The sequence below is a fragment of the Pinus tabuliformis genome, chromosome Q (assembly GCF_031772625.1).
Source record: "Pinus tabuliformis cultivar Carrire ecotype Pingquan chromosome Q, CPIR1, whole genome shotgun sequence".
Lineage (NCBI taxonomy): Eukaryota > Viridiplantae > Streptophyta > Pinopsida > Pinales > Pinaceae > Pinus > Pinus tabuliformis.
In genome coordinates this window covers 451,117,042-451,137,456 of record NC_142296.1, presented here as the reverse complement: position 1 = coordinate 451,137,456, position 20,415 = coordinate 451,117,042, and the positions used below count along the sequence as shown (strand labels likewise).

The 20,415-nt window shown below is 34.1% G+C and overlaps 1 protein-coding gene across 1 annotated transcript; it reads right to left on the bottom strand.

Moving 5' to 3' along the window:
* Positions 1 to 3,558: 3,558 nt before the first annotated feature.
* On the bottom strand, positions 3,559 to 4,866 carry LOC149220146 (aspartic proteinase nepenthesin-1-like). Its single transcript, XM_089387009.1, has one exon. It carries the CDS (start codon positions 4,864 to 4,866, stop codon positions 3,559 to 3,561), a length of 1,308 nt encoding a protein of 435 aa, XP_089243135.1.
* Positions 4,867 to 20,415: the final 15,549 nt, after the last annotated feature.

Here is a 20,415-nt window from a genome sequence, read left to right as displayed (position 1 = left end):
AGGAGCTTCGATAAAAGGAAGGAGCAGTGTTGTAGAAGGCTATAAGACCAGTGACAGAGGCACTACTACAAGAAGTTCGCAGAGAAGAAATGTAGACAGCAAAGATACTGCGACAGTACAACATTGCCTACAACAACATTATCGCAAAGGTTCAAGGAAAAGTAGCTGAGTGACTCGGGATGAATCACATCTGAGTGTTGGGGGCCTATTGGGCACATCCCAACTTGACCCATGTTTTGGTCAAAACAACACATTTTAGGGAGCAAAGTGCACAGTTGCATGGAGCTATGTACCACGCGATGTTTTAGGGGCTTTGGGGTGGGTCGAAGTCCCTTCTTTTTGTAATGGGTTTGGTCAATAGTTGATTATTTTTAGGAGGAGCATGGTATTTTGATGTATGTGTGGATGTAATTGGTATATATAGGAGAAAGATGTAATTCGAGGTAATGATAATAATAATCATATGATAAGAGCATTAAGAAATTTTCTCTATAATCTATGTTTGGGTCTTGAAGTAAAGGCTCAACAGTTGAGTGCAGAGAGACCTAAAGTCTGCAACTGATTGCGCAGACACCTGTAGCTGGGTGCGCAGGTTGAGGAATTGTACGTTGTTTCAAGGAATTAATATAAGAAGTGCAATTTTGATCGACATAACTTGTGTGTGATTAGTACATATCTTTTTCCTTATGTTCAATATTTTGGTTATGTTTTACTTCTGCGCAGTATTGTTTATGGTTGTTAATGGCATGGTTAAGCAGATAATCCAACCCTGCGAAGTAATCTATGTACGTTAAGGATAAAAGAGCATAAAAATACCACATTGCATCATCCCTCAAGGCTATAGAAACTTGGTTCTGCATCCTCCCATAATCACTTCAAGTGAGACTACGATCTTCTTACAGGTCGTTGCTAAGAGGGCAAGTGATTGAGGGTTTTGTTGGTGGGCGATAAAATCTAAACCTGGGTTGGCCCAAACTAACTCAATAGTCCAAAACTAAAATTAAAAGAAGGAAATTAAATTCATCCACCTGGAAAAAGAAAACATAAGTTCTTCTACTCCAGTGGTTAATTATGATGGATAACAACCTAAATTGTCCTGCAATTTGTTTTAAGAATGGGGGTAGATTACCAATGACTTCCATACAACTCAAGAATGAGAGAAAATTTACAATGTGAATGAATTATGTGAACTTTAGTGTAGCTAATATTGGTGATTGTGTCGTTCCAACAAGCCTACAAAAATGTTTGTACAATTTTTTGATAGTTTTGGGGTCATCCTCAAAATAAAAAAGGGTTGAATTTTTCCAACTAGAGGATCAAATAAAGGACTAAAATGATTAAAAAATATGAAATAGGAAGTGACAAATGTAATTGAAAGAGAAAGAACACTTACAAACAACAAAGGTCAGGGTAAAAAGAAAAGTTGAGATGCCAATATGCTTGATGGATTTTGGAGAATAGTGTCCCAAAATCCAATTCTACATAGGTTTGTTCTCTACTAAAGGAGGTTTGTGGGCAATGGACCCTTATGGCTCTCCTAAAGGATAATCCTTCTTCTCCCTCTTTGCAAGTATACTATGTCCTAAAGAAGCTCCTAAAAACTCTCTAATGGTGGACCTCTAAGTACACAAAGAAATGTTGGAAATTAGAAGGTAATTTTGCGAAGATATCACTACACTAATCTTCTCTTGTTGAATTAGTTCTGATGGTTGTGTTTTTTATAGGCCAAGTAAATATTTTCCTCTATCTAAGTCCATTAATAGCTTTGGGCTTAGTATGGAATTCCAATGCTTAAGGGGCGACATGAGAAGTATTTTGGGGTCTCTTGTACTCCCTTGAAATATGTATACACTGGGACAAGCCGATCGAACCTTGTACTTGCGCACTGACACCAAGTATGCATGATTTCTTATGTTGTTGATCCTTGGAGTGTCATTTTCTATGGATTTGTGTGGCTATTGAATAATAGGCCATGACGATCTATGAAAGTATGAGAGAATGACTTTGTGTAGATTAATTAAATCATGTTTTTGGGCAGTTAATCAACTGCATTTGGGAAGTTGATTATTATACTTAGGAACCATTTCTTTTGTTGAATTTTTGATATTTTATGGCTTTGATCAGTGCATTTACGTGAGAGATTTTTAAGTCATAACAAGTGCATTATAAAATTAAAGAAATGCTTAGTAATATATTATTTTTTTTCTCCATAAAGAAAAATGTAGTTTTTTTAGATGATCTTCCTTACATAAAAGGTGTATCTACAATATTGTAAATTAATGTACATTTGACTATGTTTCTTTCCTTTAATGTACATTTCACTGCATTTCTTTCCTTTATTCTTTTTAATCTCTTGACACACTGTTAACAAAGGTTACATGGTGACTAAAGATAAATCAAAACAAGGAAGGTTGGGATTCAAATGGTGTACTTATTCCTTATTGATTATCTTCGTGGAAATAAAAAAGGCTTCATTTGTTATTACCATTTCAAAGGCTTTGGAAAAATAATTATTTCCATCTATAAAATTGTAAAAATAATTATTTCTATATATAGAATTGTAAAGTTGTGATTGACCTCTTTCTGATCTTCTACATCCTCTAAAACAATATGATCACCTTCTAGAAAACAATTTAGTGTAATTTATATACTTTATCTTGCATAAAGATAAGTACCAAAAATACATAGTTAACATGAAAATGCAGTTTAATAATCTACCCATTAAAAACTTCTTCTTTGATTTAATCACATTGTATCTCATAGTATGTAAAATTCCAAAATTTAATCTGATTGAGATATTATTTACTATAACCACAAAAAAAAGTATTAATAATATTTTAAGAGCTATTAAATATCAAAGACGGAAAGAAAATTAAGAAACTCAACTTAAAATAGTAAATAGTATGTAAAATTCCCAAATTTAATTTGATTGAGATATTATTTACTATAACTACAAAAAAAAGTATTAATAATATTTTAAGAGCTATTAAATATCAAAGACGGAAAGAAAATTAAAAAACTCAACCTAAAATAGTAAAGTAATAATAGTATAAGGTCAAATATTGCCCCCAAAAAAAATACATAGAGAGGAGATAGCCTCAGTACTTCGGCCATTTACCCAAAAAATATATATATATATATTGAAAAAAAAACCATTTCCTCAAATTTGGGCCATAAATCATTAAATTTGCATATTTTGATTAAATGAAATTAAACCTGCATATTTTGATTAAATGAAAATAAACCTGACTGGGAGAAAAATGAAGATGAGATTGGTCATTCTCAAAATAAAGATGATATTGAAAGACTCACTCGCACAAATCATCGATCCATTTGTCTTTTTAATTAAAAGACGAGCTTTACAATGTCGTTTTAATACTACCATGGGGATAGTGAACCAAAGCAATACTCTGTTTAAAACTTATTACAGGCGCTATAACATACGAACGATGAGAAGCGTGACGATATATGCTGCTAGACTGTACTATAATTAAGCTACTATTGAAAAAGCTGTGACTACTGAAAATCTGTAAGGTAGTCGCTTTGTCGCTACTGGTATCACATAGCACCACAGTTGGCCGGAGCAAAAGAGAGCTCGTTCTTTCCGACATCGTACACGATGTGAAAATTTTGCTGCTGAAAGTTTCCCAATACCGAAAATGGACCTTCGAAAGTAGTAAACGAAAGGCAAACCAACCCACCAGTATCTTGCTGATCTGAAATGAAGGAGTTCTCTGGTGGCAGAACATAATCTGCACCTCCCGCAAAGTGAAAAGTAATATTTGGAAATAAGAGACCAGGCGTAAAAATGTAACAGAGATCCAAACCCACAGTAGCAGATGTATTACTAACTGGCTGTGTTGTAATGCTTGAGCTGACGACATCCAGAAAAGGCCTGTAAGCAGCTTCCTCCAAAATAGTTAAAGTAGTTCCAGAATCAATGATAAGGCCACCGCTTCCATTGGCTAGAATTTCGAATGTACCCTTCGGAATAGGGACTGGTTTACCGGCCACGCTAATTCCATCGAGGCCCAGATAGTAGAAAGTTCGATGCAAATGGTTTTGAATGAGAGGGGTGACACTATAAGCAGCTCCGAAGGTAGGAGCCTTACCCAAGAATAAAGGGGTGACTTCTGAGGCATTATACATTGATCCTAAACAATAGGAGAAGATGTTGTATCCAATCTGGGAAACCAGAGAGAGTGGCCCTCTTCCCATACCGACTATACCGGACGAGGTTGAAAATTCACCGTCTTGCACGCGACCGCAGCCGAACGTGAGTTGCGGAAAGGAAGTGCGTGGTGGGGAACCTGCTGTCGCAAGACTGAACGTCTCTTCAGCTAAGACTCCATTGGTATCTGAACTATCTCCGTACCTGTACGTGTAGTCGCAATTTTGCTGGAAATGGCAGGTGCCAGATGCGTTCAATGCTAAACAAAATGGGCTAGAGCAGGACAGGTTCTTGTAGGACGACGACTGGAAGGGATCATAGAGTGGATCATTCTGTTGTACACAGGAATTAATACAAGGTTCGCACTGCGTCCAGATCAAGTCGCTGCCCGTGTCGAGCAGGAAATGCAGATTTAATGGGACGGGAGATCCTATCGCCATCTGCATAAGATATCCACCCTCTACATAGTTAACAGGACTGTAATAACCCTCGGCATTTCGGAACCTGTGGCATCTGCTGTGGCTTCGTTTGATAACTCGATGCAGTCTTTCAACATTCGAAAGATTGCGGCCTTCCGCTACATGAGACATAAGGGGATCTCTGCGTATGAGATCTACTCTTACCGTGTCAGGATTTGCGTCGTTGGTGGCGCAACTTCCATGAAATGACAAAGCAATGACCGCAACCACAAACATAACACGCGAAATGCTGTGTGTCGACCTAGTAAGCAACACAAAGCAGCGCGTGCAACCACACGATATGGAAAATGCAGAGTATCAATTGAATTCATATAGATGAGCGGAAACGCTGTGGGTTGAAGTGTTCGACTAATCTTTTTTTTACTTACGGGTTCACAGATACCCGGGTTAGTGGGTAGCCACTATGTCTAGGGTTTTAAATACTGAGTGGACGTCACCCTAAGGGCATCAACACTTCTCGGTTTATTTACTGACCTAACTTCAAGAACTTCAAGAACTTTCTGGATTCGACCCTGTAACCTCCCATTGATGAAGCGCTTGATTTGATCAATTGAACTGACTCTTATGGCTGTGTTCGACCAATCATAAAAATATATAAATTTATTTTTAATTACTTTTTAACATTTTGATATGGTTTGCAATCGTAAATTAGAAATGTCGAATTATAGCAATGTTTGGGGCGATTTTGATAGGTTTTGAAATCTGAGACCTGCGGCCGAGGGTAATTTAATTAATCTATATTTATGAGTGGTAATTAGCAATGGCTATTTCATTACTAATTTGGTAATTTGATTGTAATAAAAGTTTCACCATTTTAAAAAAATCTTAAATTTTTATTATTAATAAAATAAATTTATTTTATATTTAAATAAAATCGATTTTTTTTATTAAAAAAATATTATAATTTATTCAAGTTATTTAAATAAACATTTAGTTTACTTTAAATTAAATTTATTTATTAAATAATAATATTATTTAAATTTTAAATTTTATTTTATTTTATTTATATAAATGTGTATACATTGTAATAAAATTGATAACATTAATATATATTTATTTTAATTCTATATCTACCAATCAAGTAATGAGAGGGATCAAATATTTCAATATGAAAATATTTTTTTTAATGTAAAACTTACATGTAAAAATATTTGATTCTTATTGACTTTTAGTAAATTGGAAGCTATAAATCTATGTTGATTTGGACATGTCTGTGTGTATCAACTCCATATTAAAAAATAAATGACTTACAAATCTCCCTAAATAAAACAAGAAATCTCCTTCTCTTCGTATATAAAATCTATCTAAAAAAGTATCCATATTAAAATATAGTGAATTACCAATCTTCTCTCAAAATAATTATTACTAAAACAAACATTTTGTCTTTTTTATATCTAAAATTCATATTCAACTTTTTTAACTTCTTTAATCTGCTCTAAAATACCTATTAATATAATCAAAATTCTTTCTTTTTATATCTAAAATTCATATTAAACTTTTATAACTTGTTATATAGAGAGAGTGTTGACATTGAAATATTTAATTTATGATTCATAGTTTACACATTAAAATATTACATGTAAACTCCATAATAAAAAATGAATGAATTACAAAATTTCTTTAAAAAAAATTATTAATAAATATAAATTATCTCTCTTTAGTTCATAGACAATTAAATATTGATGATGTGATTAATCAGAAAGCTAGTTTTAATGAATCATACTAAACTTTTTAAACTAATTATATGTGTGTGTGTTTTGTTTTATATAGTATACAAAATAGTTAGACATTTGAAATATTTTATTTATAGATTCTACACATTAAAATGCCTATTTTAATACATGCCTTAATCATATTTGGAAGTAGAAAACATATATGCTTTAGAAACTCTCTTTTTATATATATATTCTCCATATTAAAACAATAAATGAATTACAAATCTCTTTAAATAGAACAAGAATTTGTTCTCGCTCTCTATATATAAACTTTTTATTATTGTTAATATTTTCAAATATTATATATCAAATCTATGTTAGGAATACAAAGTGAAAACACACAAATCTTTTTTATTTTAATTATTTTGTTTTCCTTTATATAAAGCTATGTTATTTAGTATAGGCAATGAAATACTTTATTTATGGGTAACAATAAAATAATGTTTTGTTATTAGTATATTTTATTTTAAGTATCACATATCAAATAAACATAGAATAAATTACATATCATATAATATCAATTATATTATTTTTACTTATTTCTTTAATATTGAAAATTAAATTAAAGGGGCAGTACTTTTTTGCCTCTATGAACAAATTGGAACAAAATACTCATGGGAAGTAGGAGTGACAACAAACAACAAAGTTGAATTGTTAGCAATGTGGAAATGCTTGACAGAGCTCTATCGCAGGGGATAAAAAAATATTAAATTGATCAGCTATTCCTTATTAGCCTTAAGGATGTTCTCTCCTTTCGTTGAAAATTCAAAGGATCAAAAATCAACCCTTGTATTAAGAATTGAATTTCAATTAAAGAAATTGATAAATTTGATTGTTTCACATTTTTTGTCACCTCAATTGCATTGCCAATGGTTTGGAAAATCGTGGGGTTCTCTTGGGTGTTGGTGAGTGCGAGACAGATGGAGGGGAAATATGCCTCACCCCCATCCCATAAGAATATGTTGATCAGAGCAGTTGAGATCGCCCTCAATCAGCTTGAGGGTTGGAAGATGTGTGAACTCGTGGCAAGGTGGCTGGACAAATGGTGGATAGGATGTATGGTATTAATGCATGAAGCTCATGCAGATCCCCAGGACATTCGTTTTGTTCGCTCGCACAAGGTTTGGTTTATTCTCATTCAGAGAGCAGCGCCCTTGTCCTTTCAGCAAGGAATTGAGCCTGCAAAAATCAGAGGTAATTTAATGGTGAAGCAATGGCCATCTTATCCTACGGGGAATTGGCTGTAGGGGTGGTTCGATAGATCCATCGTCTTGCAAAATTATTTAATGGGCCTTCAAATCGAGGATATACAAGTGATTATGGCACGAGCAGGAGTGAAGGATGAAACGAAAGTTTTGGTATATAAATGGATGTAGCCTCTGTCGAATCTCATTGATGAGGTAATCAAAGAGCATGAGTGTGAGCATAGTTTAATTTGGGAGGATATCGTGATGGAGCCGTAGAATGCTCAGGGTGAGAAGCCCTCGATGGAGGACTTAGCTAGGTGGAAGAGGGCTACAGAGTTCCTGTTCAAACTACTCATGGGCAGGATGGACCTCCTTACACACCATGTTGAGTTACTGGAGAAATATTGTTCAGTGAATGTTGAGTGAATTAATGCCAAGTTTGAAAGTGTGGAAGGCACTCTAGAAAGGAGAATTGTGAATATGGAAACGAACTTTCTTTCCTCCAACTCAGAGTTGATAAGTGATAGCATATTCAACGAAGTGCAAGAGATCATAGTTGGGTTTCCTGAGGAGGTCGTTGTTCAATTGCAGACTCGAGACAAAGCAGGAGATGCAGGTGCAGGATCAATCGGGCAGGAGAAGGAGGAATGCAAGGAAGCCAGGAAGTTAAGCTCAATTTAATGTTTGTCATATGTTATGTCACTTTGTGTTTATATTAGGTCTGTTTTATAGATATTATGGGAATTATCTGTGTTATGTAATAGTGGTCAAGGCATGTAGAAGGAAGAAATTAGTTTTGTGGATAAATTGATTCACAAACTATCATTTGATGAAAGTTTTGTAAATACGTTTCTAGTCGTCTAATTTTAGATTTTGAATATATATAAAATACTGATTCTTATTTAAAAAAACAAATAAAAAAAATATTTTTTTTTTCTTTACTTTCAATTACTTTATTTCTATATAAAATAAATATAAATTTAAGATAAAAACTGAAATAGTTTTTTTTTATTATTACTATTTTTTAATTTCTTCCCTTAAACATTATTTTATTATTTTTAAAACAACATGAGACATACAAGCTATCTTCCATCAACAAATTCATGTAACAAATTTTGTTTATTTTATAATATTTTATTATTATTATTAAATATTTTTAATAATTTTATTTATAAAGTTGTAATATTTATTTAACATATTTTCTCTTTACCGCGAATGAAAGATATTTGATTTCAATGGTAAGTGACCCTACTTCCGGACGTCGATATCGAGAGGATATAATTTAATGTGGCGATTTATCACTATCCCATGTATATATTGGAGTATAACTATTTTGTTAGACGTTGTATTCTAATCCTTTCATTTATGTGACTAATTGAGATCCTTTGAACCTAGACTGTAGTAATTGATTGATTATAATCAATTAAGGAGTTTATTATTTTTTAAACCTCTATAAAAGCATTAAATATTAAAATGGATTTATTTTTGTCAATTAGTTAATAAAATTTTATTATTTTTATAAACTTTTATTATTTTATTGTTAATTTCATTGACTTATTTCTATTTGTTTGGATTCTTAATCAATGACATTTTCTTTTTTTAAGAAGTATAAAAACATCTTAATATTTATTATTATTATCTAAAGATTATATTATTAAACGTTTTATTAATTTTATTGACTAAAATATGTTTTTTTAATTTATATTAAATATTTTAAATTAAACATAAGAAAAAGACAAAAAAAAAAAAATGATTACAATTATTTTTTGAAATGACTCACTATAATATCAAATTTACATATATTTTAAAATATTAAATGTAAATTAAAAAGTTATTTTTCATTTTTATATTATATTTAATTAAATCTTGATTTTAGTTATAGTAAGCTACTAGATGATAGTTAAAAAAAATAATGTAACATTCGTTACCCTAGATATAATCCATTGGGTAAAAACATAATCCAAAAATAAGAAACACATTTATATGAATGTATCAAAATTTCATTATGAATTGCAATTTTCAATATTTAACAAAATTTCAAAAATATTTTATTTTAATTCAAGGGAGCATTACAATTTTAAAAGAATTCGCATAACTATTTAAAATATTTAAATATTTTCTTTTTTTTCAGGTTTGGGTTTCTTTGATTCTTCTCTTCCTCACTATCATCTTTCTTTTTCTCTTCTTTCCTCTTAATTTTATATTTTGATTTTCTCCATTTTTTCTTTTTTTCATATTTAGTCATTTTTTTAACCCATCTTTGTTCCTTTTTCATTTTCCCATTATATCTTCTTCTAACCTTTAGCCAACCAAAATGAAATCCCCAAACTTTTAATAATACCCCTTATTAGTAGGAATTCTCCTAGTTTAAACATTGATATTATTAATTGATAAAATTAAGCTTAGCATAACAAGGTAGCCATCTCTAATCTACCTACCATTTTGAAAGACCAATTTAAAAGAATATGTGTATGATCTATTAAATAATGGTTAAATCATTATTTACATTTAATTGTCGGTTTCAACCTTCATGTATGATAGATAACCCTTATCCAAATGGAGCCATGTTAGACTATGAACCTCTAAGCAATCACACAGTTTAAGATCACCTCCTTTTGAGTTCATATCTTTATCTATTGATGAAGTGTTGTCATTTTCAATTAATAAGTTTCAATTTAGATCTATATCTAGATATACTTAGATACTATAGTATAAATTGAAAACATGATATGAATACATGTGTTGAGAATGACTTAAATCATTTTTCACTAAGTTCTTTTCTTATGTTATTCTTTCTCTATTTCCTAACATGGTATCAGAGCTAATTCCAAATGAATATTTTAGGCACGATTGGGCCCCAATTATACATGTATTTTATACTAAAACATGCATTAAATTTTCTTGATCACATCTTACAAAGGGTCGAGCCATATTAACATCTTGTGTTGGATAAGCCATAAGAATTGTTGCTTGAGGGATCATTTTTTTAGTAGAATTTTGGTCATGGATGGGTTTTTATTTTGGTTAATCGTGTGTAAAAAAGGGTTGAACAACATTAGCATATTTTGTTGGACAAGTTGTTAGGATTGTTGCTCGGGTGATCAAGTTCTAGGTAACGTTTAGTTCGTGGCTCAATTTTATTTTGGTTGATCATGTTGTAAAGCCTATTGCTAAGATACAAGGGCTAGGACAAGCCACATAATCATTAATAGAAGGCTTGATATTTTTAGCCATTGATAGAAGCGATGAGCCATGTAGCCATAAATAGAGGATGAGCCGAGCTCCATTATTATTAGAAAAAGATTGAGTTGAGCTCCATTTCCACCATAAATAGAGGTTGAGCTGAGCTCCTTTTTTTTTAGACTAAGGTTGAGTTGAATTGATACCACTGATAGATGTTGAGTCAAGCTCCATTATTATTAGATAGAGGTCAAATTGTGCTCTATTTGGATTGTAAACAGAGGCTGAACTATGTTCCATTACCATTTTTAAACAATTGATGAACTAAGATACATTTCCATCATAGACAGAGGCTGATATAAGCTCCATTGTTATCAAAGAGAGGTCGTGTTGAGCTCCATTGCCATCATAAACATATTTCAAGCTAATTTCCATTTCCATCATACACAGAGGCCAAGCTAGGCTCCATTACCATTATACACAGAGGCCAGGCCAAGTTCCATTTCATTCATAGACATAAGTCGAGCCAAGATCCATTGTTATTAGGTAAAGGTTTAGTTAAACTTCATTATTATCATAGAAAAAGGTTGGGATGAGCTCCATCGCCATTATAGATAGAGGTCAAACTGAGATCCATAGTAATTAAACAGAGGTCAAACCCCATTGACCTCCATGGTTGAATTATGTCAATGGATAATCTTATTTAGTTCAAGTCCATAAACAGTGGTTTAGTGTCTAGCAGACTGTCTCATTGAGTGCGAAGGCTTTGTCAATCTATTCGCATGACCAAAGAGAGTGTAGTGGGTCTAGTGGAATCTCCACGATAACTTGCTTGTATGAGGACTTGTGATGGGGTCGAGCCCCCACTTCTTTTGAAGTATGTTGACGCATTGCAAAGTTAAAATATGAGAATGATACGAAAAACCTAATTTCAGATGTGTATAGTATAGTTGAGATCATGGTTTTGAAATTGATAATCTTACAAGTTAGATTTTTATTTTTTTATTTTTATTTTCGCTAGAAATGAAGGTTTTGTAGAGCTATTATCGAAAAGAACTCAGTTTGCAGTACACACCTTAAAAGTGTCTTTCTTTAGAATAGTTAATTTAATCTGTTGGTTATATATGGTCTTTGGGGCTTTTCGAACTCATTCTTGAGTGAAATTAGATTTTGGAAGAAGCATGACAATTAGGGTTTGAAGGTGAGTAGTCAAAAAAACATGAAAACCCTTGTTTATATATATTTGATGACTAGAATCTGTATTGTATAAATTAAGGGTTTATGAGTAAATTGTAGTGATGGTGAAGAACCATATTCCAATATGAGTTGTATATGATGAGATTAACAAGAAGGTTGGAAAAACATTTACACATTGCTTGATAGGTTTTTCACAGTAGTAGTTTGAATATTATGATTGAATGAATAGAAGGTGGATCAAAATTGAAATATTTTGAAAAGAGGTCCACAAGAAGGTCAATAAGGAGGTGGGTGCCTCCATTTAGGTTGGTTCATGAATGAGGTAGAATCCTATAGAAAGTCAAAGCTTTCTCATCAGTAAGGTTGGTGCCTTGATCAGGTTGGATCCTATAGCAAGTCAAAGCTTGGTCATCTTTAAGGTTGATGCCTCAATTAGGTTATAGTCTATATTGAGCAGCTACTTGCATGGTTTCAAGGTTGGTTCCTCAATTAGGTTATATCTTATGACAAGTAGTTTCTTTAATAACTTGGAGGTAGGGTCCTCTAGCAGGTCAGTTCTTACAAATATATATAATGATTTGAAGAATGAAGAAGAAGAAGAATTTGTTGTTTTTTCCCATATGGGTTTCCACATAAAAGCTTGTGTCCTCTTGGGTTGATGAGGTGACTTCTTGGTATATTTTTTATATGATGATGCATTGATCTATTTATTGATACACTGTAAATGGTTATGATGCATTGCTACATAATTGTTCATTGACGAAAAGTTATGAATTTGAAAAATTGTTTCCACACTAATTAACCCCCGCTTTTAATGTACTCTTTGGTCCAACAAGGGACATTATGTAGAATGTTTAATTTAATATTTGATTTTATATAGTTTCTTGAGGGGGTTGGGATCATTTATAAGCCAAATTGGATTCCTAAAAAAACATGTTCATCATGGTTCAGTGGTGAACACTTCTTAGCGTATAAGATCCTTGATGATGTATTCTTTAATAATCACAACCATTGTTATGAGTTTTGGGAACTTATGAGCAGGTTATGGTTGATTTTGAGGATATGGGAAAAAAGGATTTTATGTGACCATGTTAGTGAATGGGTTGGAACAAAGTATGGAAAATATATGACAAACTTTTTATAGTAGTATTATAGCACCAATTTATTTATTTTAAAGATTTATATTGGTTGAAGAGAAAGTGGATACAGTTTGAAATATTATTAAAAGTGGTCCACATGAAGTTGAAGAAGAAGGTGGGGACCTCCACTGTGGTTGGTTCCTCAATTAGGTTGAATCTTAGAATAAGTTTAAGCTTGTTAATTTTCAAGGTTGGTGTCTTAATCAAGTTGTATTCAATAACAAGTAAGTGCCTACATATTTTTGAGTTTAGTGCACCAATCAAGTTGTAGCCTACCACAACCAGTTTATTTCATCTTTTGGGGGATGGTGCCTTTAGTAGGTTAGTACCTGTGAATCTATGTAATGATTTCAAGAATAAGAAGAATACGAAGAATTAGTGGTTTTCTTGTCTCCTCTTGTGTTGACATGATGATGGCTTCTTGATGAATTTTTACTTTATTTTATGGTACAAATGGTCATGATACATTGTTACATAATGTGTTGAAATGTTAAAATTTCCACCACATTTATTCACAGACCCTCTCCCTCTTTCTGGGATGTTGGGTCTAACACATGCATTCCAATAGTGGAAGTATTATGTTCCTAGGAAAAGGACAATAATCCACCCTAGTCATAGGCCTTTACAATTCAAAAGCCTCTACAGGGAAAGTTACAAAATGACCACCATAAAATATGGTGCACATACCTACAACAAATCCACATGAGCATCAAGTAGAAAAAGGGCAGCATCAATTGTATTGTAGATTTCCTTAATCAGTTCCTAGTTGTGGTGCTAGACATAGATCTTACTCTTGTAGGCATGCGACCTCCTAGAATCCACAATTATATAACATTGAATCTAAATTCATTACTACATACTAGATGCTAAGCAAAGGAAAACAAGTTCCATACTTCCACCTTGAGGTTCTGCTCCAGTGCTACCCCGACCACCTTTATGTTCCTTCAAGTGAGCATGCTAAGCTAATTTTGGAGGCACATTATAGTAGGGTGGCAAGAAACTCGAGTATGGATAAGACAATAGTTGTACTTTAGAATATTTTCTACTAGAAAAATATTCAACAAGGCAATATTTGGTATATCAAATCATTCACTACCTATTCCATTGCTTAAAACCATCAAGATGTAGGGATCTCTTCTAGCTACCCCAAATAAGTATCAGTGTTTACAATTTATGGATTATATCTCAGGTTTTACCTCCACAAAACATGGTAATGATTGTGTGTTTATTGTTGTTGATCAATTCTCTAGTATGACCATTTTGGAACCATGCAAAAGGATAATCCTAACCAAAACCATTGCTAAACTCTTCTTTCAGTGTGTTTGGGTTCATTTTGGGCTACCTTAGACCATTATTTCAAATAGGGATAATAGGTTCCTCAGTACCCTCTAGTCCAACCTATGGTCTCTGATGGATATCAAGTTGATAAAATCAATTTCCTTTCATCTCAAACAAATTCTTAAATAGATGTGGTCAACAGAATGATTGTGCATATCTTGCACGTGTAAAACTCCAAGCATCAACGTGCTTGGGAAGAAATCATTCCATGTGTTCAGTGTAGCTATAACATATCCCTCCATAGATCTATTAGCCATAATCCTTTCAGGTATGCTCAGGATTCTATCCATTGGCCCAAATTAATGTAGTTATGCTCACTGAATCTTCATTAGTAGTGTCCTCCTATGCTCAAGTTAAGGAATATAGAGTAGCCAAATTTATTGAATGGATCTAGAACCTGAAATAAAAGTTCATGTTATCTTAGAATAAGTCAATGCCAAGTAGAAGAAACAACATTACCATCATTGAGTTCCACACAAGCTATATAATGGTGATAAGTTGAGGTTGCATTTATAGAACGAGCACCTCATAAGGCCCCACTAGAAGCTTAGACCAATTCAATAGGGGCCTTTCAAAATCACAAAGGTTGTGGTTGAAATATATTTTGAATTGTTTATTCCCCCTGTAATTAGCTTACACCTAGTGTTTTATGTGGAGCTCCTCCAACAATATTTCCTACCTTTGTTGGACACCTCAGATGTCATTGACAAATTTACCCTTGTGTAACAGAATCCTAAATGCATCAAAATGGATATTATGGATTGCATTAAAGAAACTAGGATGAAAGATATTGGCCAACAAAAAATAAAACTCTATTAAGTTTTTAAAGCAAGGAAATTTCATCACCAAGGAAAGTGGCTCACCAAGAGCTAAATTGAGTAGAAGTTTCCTCATCTGATGGGGTAAATTCATGGAATGGTCAAATGAGAGAAATTGAAACAATGGATACCATTTATCCCTAAGGGGGGAGGATTAGTTTAGGTGGATATTGGTTACCACCCACCTCTTCCATGGACTCAATGGTTCTCTATCTTCATGGAATTTTTTCAATGTTTTTTCAAATCCCAATCTTCAAGGGAAAATCTAAGGCCCTACATATATATATTTTTTTTATTCAAGGGGCTAGGGTTTGCAATGAATTCCCTGTCCCTAGAAAAACGTTGTAACACTTGAATAGTTCTTTAAATCAAGCTACTATGTTCCCAAAACAAATATTGTATGCAAAAATTGTACCATTAGGAAGTGGATGTACCAATTAACCACCTCAAGGTCTACAACAATTTTTGAAATTCATCTTCTAAGGTTATGGTTTTGAACCTATATGGTTATTTATTTATATTAAAATACCATTATATTGGCTTATCATCATACACTCATCATAGTTTTTATGAATAAATGTATCTGCCATTTTTCTCTCTCTTCAGAGATATGCTACCACCATTATAGTGAGTTTGTGTTTTACAATATTATTCTATTTTATTTATTAATATAACTTGGGATTTAAACATATTCTTGTTATATCTATTATATTTCTTTGTGTGTGTTTCATTTCCTTTATTTTCTTTCATTTAATTCCTAATACAACCCAAATGAAGTTTCAGAAGCATTAAATGTTCATAAATGTACAAAATCTTCTGCAATCTACACCTCCCACCAATTTGCTATTACAGAGTCATTCAATGTGTCCAAGTAAATTTTATTAATTTGGAATTCTCGTCTTTTAGTGAGCATATTGCGAAAACTAAAGGATATTGATTTCAAGCTCTCTAAGTGTCATTTCTTTTTACTACAAAATTTCCATTGTGAGCTTGGATATTTCCTGTTTGATGTTTTTGCATTCGTGCAACACTTCCACTAGACATTGATGAAAATAGGTCAAGGAATAGTTGAGTATTTGTGGGCTTGTTTGCTTTTTTGATACGATGTTTCTCTCTTGTCAATAAAATATAAATTAAGCATGGACTTCCTAAAGGATTTGCATGGCTTCCATGATGTTGAAGAATATTTGTGAAGAATGTCTTTCATAGCATTGCAATAGCCTCAACACAAGAAACTTGGTTTATGGGGGTTTGTTTTCCACATAAAATGATTTCGTAGATGTCTATCCATGTCCATTTGTGCTTTTTTAATTAAGAAAAGGGTGTGATACCTCCATTTCACTGGAAAAAAATGTATATATGAATATAACATATTTTTCTATGATAAAAAATTGGATTATTGTGATCATGAGCCATTTCTATTTTATGATTTTTATGACTATAAAAATCATTTGTTCCTAGAACACTTCTTCATGATTATGTACTATGAAATTTAAATTTTCAATTAAACATGTTATCCATAGTAGAATTTCTTTCCAACCAACACTTGGTGAAATTTTCTGCTCATATTGTTCATTTCCTTGACTTTCGTTTGAATCTACTTACCAGATAACATAGTGCTTATGCATGTTGGCCTTAAGAATATGTATAACACGCATCTTTTTCAATTCATTCCACGCACTTTGATCTGAACTTAAATAGGAATGCAATAAATTACACATATAATAATAAACACAAAGATGCAGCAAAAAGCACTTCATTTCATTAATAGAAAAATACTAAACTATGCATATAAACATAATGGAAATAAGATAGCTCAGGCGATGGTAGCATATCTTTTAGAAGAGATGTGGTGGTTACATGCCTATGAACTATGTTACAATGAGGCTCAAGGGCCTATTTATTATTGGAAACCATGAGAAAACCCTAAACAATCAAAAACCTAACCCTAGTAGATGTAACACCAAGAGTTTGTGGGCCCTGTTGGGGTTCGTTGGGAAACTAACTTCTTAGGGTCGTAACTTGGTCATATTGTCTCTATTTTGCATGTGCGATACCTTGTTTAAAAGGTCGCTTTGAGTAATATAGGTTTCACTGCAGGCCTTTGCCTATGGATATGGGCCTACTACGGACCCAAAAAAGAAACACCATTTAGGTCGTCAAAACTGCTCTGAAAGTTCGGGACCCGAAAAAATTCTAAAAATAGTAAATGATGAAATGAACAAGGAAATACATGAAACTGACTAGGGGTTCTAGGTAGGATAGGAGGGTGGCCACCAATATCCACCTGGATCATTCCCCTGCCCCTTAGGAAGAAATGGTCCCCATTACGTGCAGAGCCTCCATGAGGTGAGGAAATTTCTGCTGAACCTGGTCCCTGGTGAACCACTTGCCCTAGTCAAGGAGTTGGCCTAATTTGACAACTTGATATAGATGTATCCTTTGTTGGCAAGTGTTCTTGATCTATGTGTCCATGATTTGATCAGTTGTGGCCTGTTCCATGCAGTCTTGGTTGTGCTCTGTTAGTGTGAGCTATTCTGCAATGTCAAATGTCTCCAACAATGGTGTAAAATATTGACGAAGGCGATCTACATTGAACAGTAGGTGTAGACCAAGGAACGGTGGAATGATAAGCTCAAAGGCATTATCATCGACTATCTTGGTGATGGTGTATGTCCAAAACAGAACGAGCGAAACTTGCGATGGGGTCCCACAAGGCGATCCTTCTAGAAATGTAGCCAATCTTTTTCGCCCACCTGGAACTTGTGCGACACTCGATGTTGATCATGGCATTGATTGTACTTAGCATTAGCTCTATCCAATATATGATGGACCTGCTCGCAGATGTGTTGAATGTACTCATTGAAGTTGTTATCCCTTTTCGTTTTAGACTGAACATGAGCCCAATCTACCTGAGTGGATGCAAATGATATGGCCACATCAATGGGGCATAATGGTTGAAATCTCAGCCCTACCTGAAAGGGTTCGTGGCCTGTTGAACTGTGGAGATCTTTTTTGTAATTTTGTTGGGCATATAGGAGACTTTCATCCCATGTGCATGGATTCTTCAAGTTGTACATGCATAGAATGTGTACGATCATCTTGTCAACAACCTCTATTTTCCCATCAGTTTGAGGATGGAAAGCCATGGACTTAGTAAGTTTTGTATCCAGCATTGACCAGAGACTTGACCAAAATTCACTCAGGAGTATGTTGTCTCGATCTGAGACAATGGATTGTGAGATCCCAAAGTGTACCCATACTCACTCAAAGAATAACTTAGCAGTGGCCTTTGTTGTGATACTTTTCTTACAGACTGAAAATGATGGCCATCTTAGAGAATTTGTCAATGACTATGAAAATGAAATCGTTGTCGTGGTTAGTAGAAGGAAGGCTTGACATGTAATCCATGGAGATAGATTCCCAAGGCCAGCTAGGAGTAGGTAGAGGAGTATATAGGCCTTGCTTCTTGACGGTTGGTTTGAAAATGGCACATGCGGTGTAGGATCTAATGTACTTCCCAAAATCCTGACAAAGTTTTGGCTAATAAAAATACTTCTATAATACCACTACTATTTTCTCTACTCCTAAACGTCCAATGAAGCGGCTGTAGTGCACCTTCCAATTAATCTTGGCATGCTCACTTGAAGGAACACATAAGTGTCCCAGGTGGCATAATAGTGCATCCTAAAGGTGATAATTTAGAACTTGCTTCCCTTCCAGGAGTGTCTGGTATATGCTGCCGAATTTTGGATTGCTCTCGTAAAGATGCGGCCACCCTAATGTCTCGTGCCCATAAGAGTCGAGCACAGTGATCAGCGCCATGACCAGTGGTTGACTGAGGAAATTAGCAACATTATTTGTGCTGCCCTTATTATAATTAATGTTCAAATGGAACTGTTGAAAATAGGTGGACCGTTTCGAATGATGATCGTTTTGCAACTTCCCTTGTGTCCGTATGAACTATAGATGTCAGTGGTCTGTGTGGATGACTATTTCCTTCCATAGAATGTAATGCTTCCATTGATGGCAGGCCTGCACAATGGAATACATTTCTTTGTAATATGTGAGGTACTTTCAGACTGTGTCTAAAAGTGTCTCACTACAGTAAGCCACTGGAGGCCCATGTTGAGTAAGAACCACACCAATAGCATAGTCAGAGGCTTCTGTCTCAATCTCAAATGGTTGTTGTAGGTCTGATAATGTGAGAATTAGTTCAGAATAAAGGTGAGTCTTCAATTCAGAGAAGGCCTTATTGTTGGGTTTCCGACTAAAAAAAAATTCTTTCGCTCTGCCCTCGGTGACTTGAATTAAAGGCCAGGTGATATGAGAGAACCCCCAACATGGACCTACGATAGAAATTGGCAAGACCAAAAAAACTGCGGAGCTCTGTTAGAGTGGCTAGGGATGGCCAATCTCAAATGACTTGTATCTTGGATGGGTCCACATGTACACCCTCCTCATTAATGATGCACCCCACATATTAAACCTTGGTTAGGCCAAAGGTGCATTTATCCAAGTTAGCACACAACTTGTGTTGACGCAGGGTTTGGAGGACATCTCGAATATGGTGGAGGTGCCCTTCCCAACTCTGGCTAAAGATCAAGATGTCACCTAAATACACCACATGAATGCATTAGTGAAGGGATGCAAGATATCATCCATCATTCTCATGAAGGTTGTAAGGGTGTTTTTTATTCTAAACGACATGAGAAACCATTTGAAAAAGCCCTCCTTGGATTTGAAGGAAGTCTTCCACACATCAAAGGGTTCGATAGGCACCTGGTGATAACCTGACTTCAAGTCAATATTATTAAAATATTTAGCCCCCTTAAGCTGGTCAATAACGTCATCAATCCGTGGGATTGGGTAACTATTCTGGACAATGATCTTGTCCAGCACCCGATAGTCAATAAAGAGCCTCCAAGGCCCATCCTTCTTTTGTACCAATACAATCAGGCTACCACAAGCTGATGAGCTTGGATTGATGTGTGCTTTCCATAATAGTTCCTAAATTTTCCTCTTGATCTCATCGTTCCCTAGAACAGAGCGTCGATAGGTCAATCCATTCGGAAGCGGTGCACCCAGGGTCATATCGATGGAGTTCTTGACCTGGCAGTGTAGAGGTACCCCTGCAGGTGAGCCAAAAATATACTTGTACTCCTCCCCGACCTTGTCCATCTATTACTGT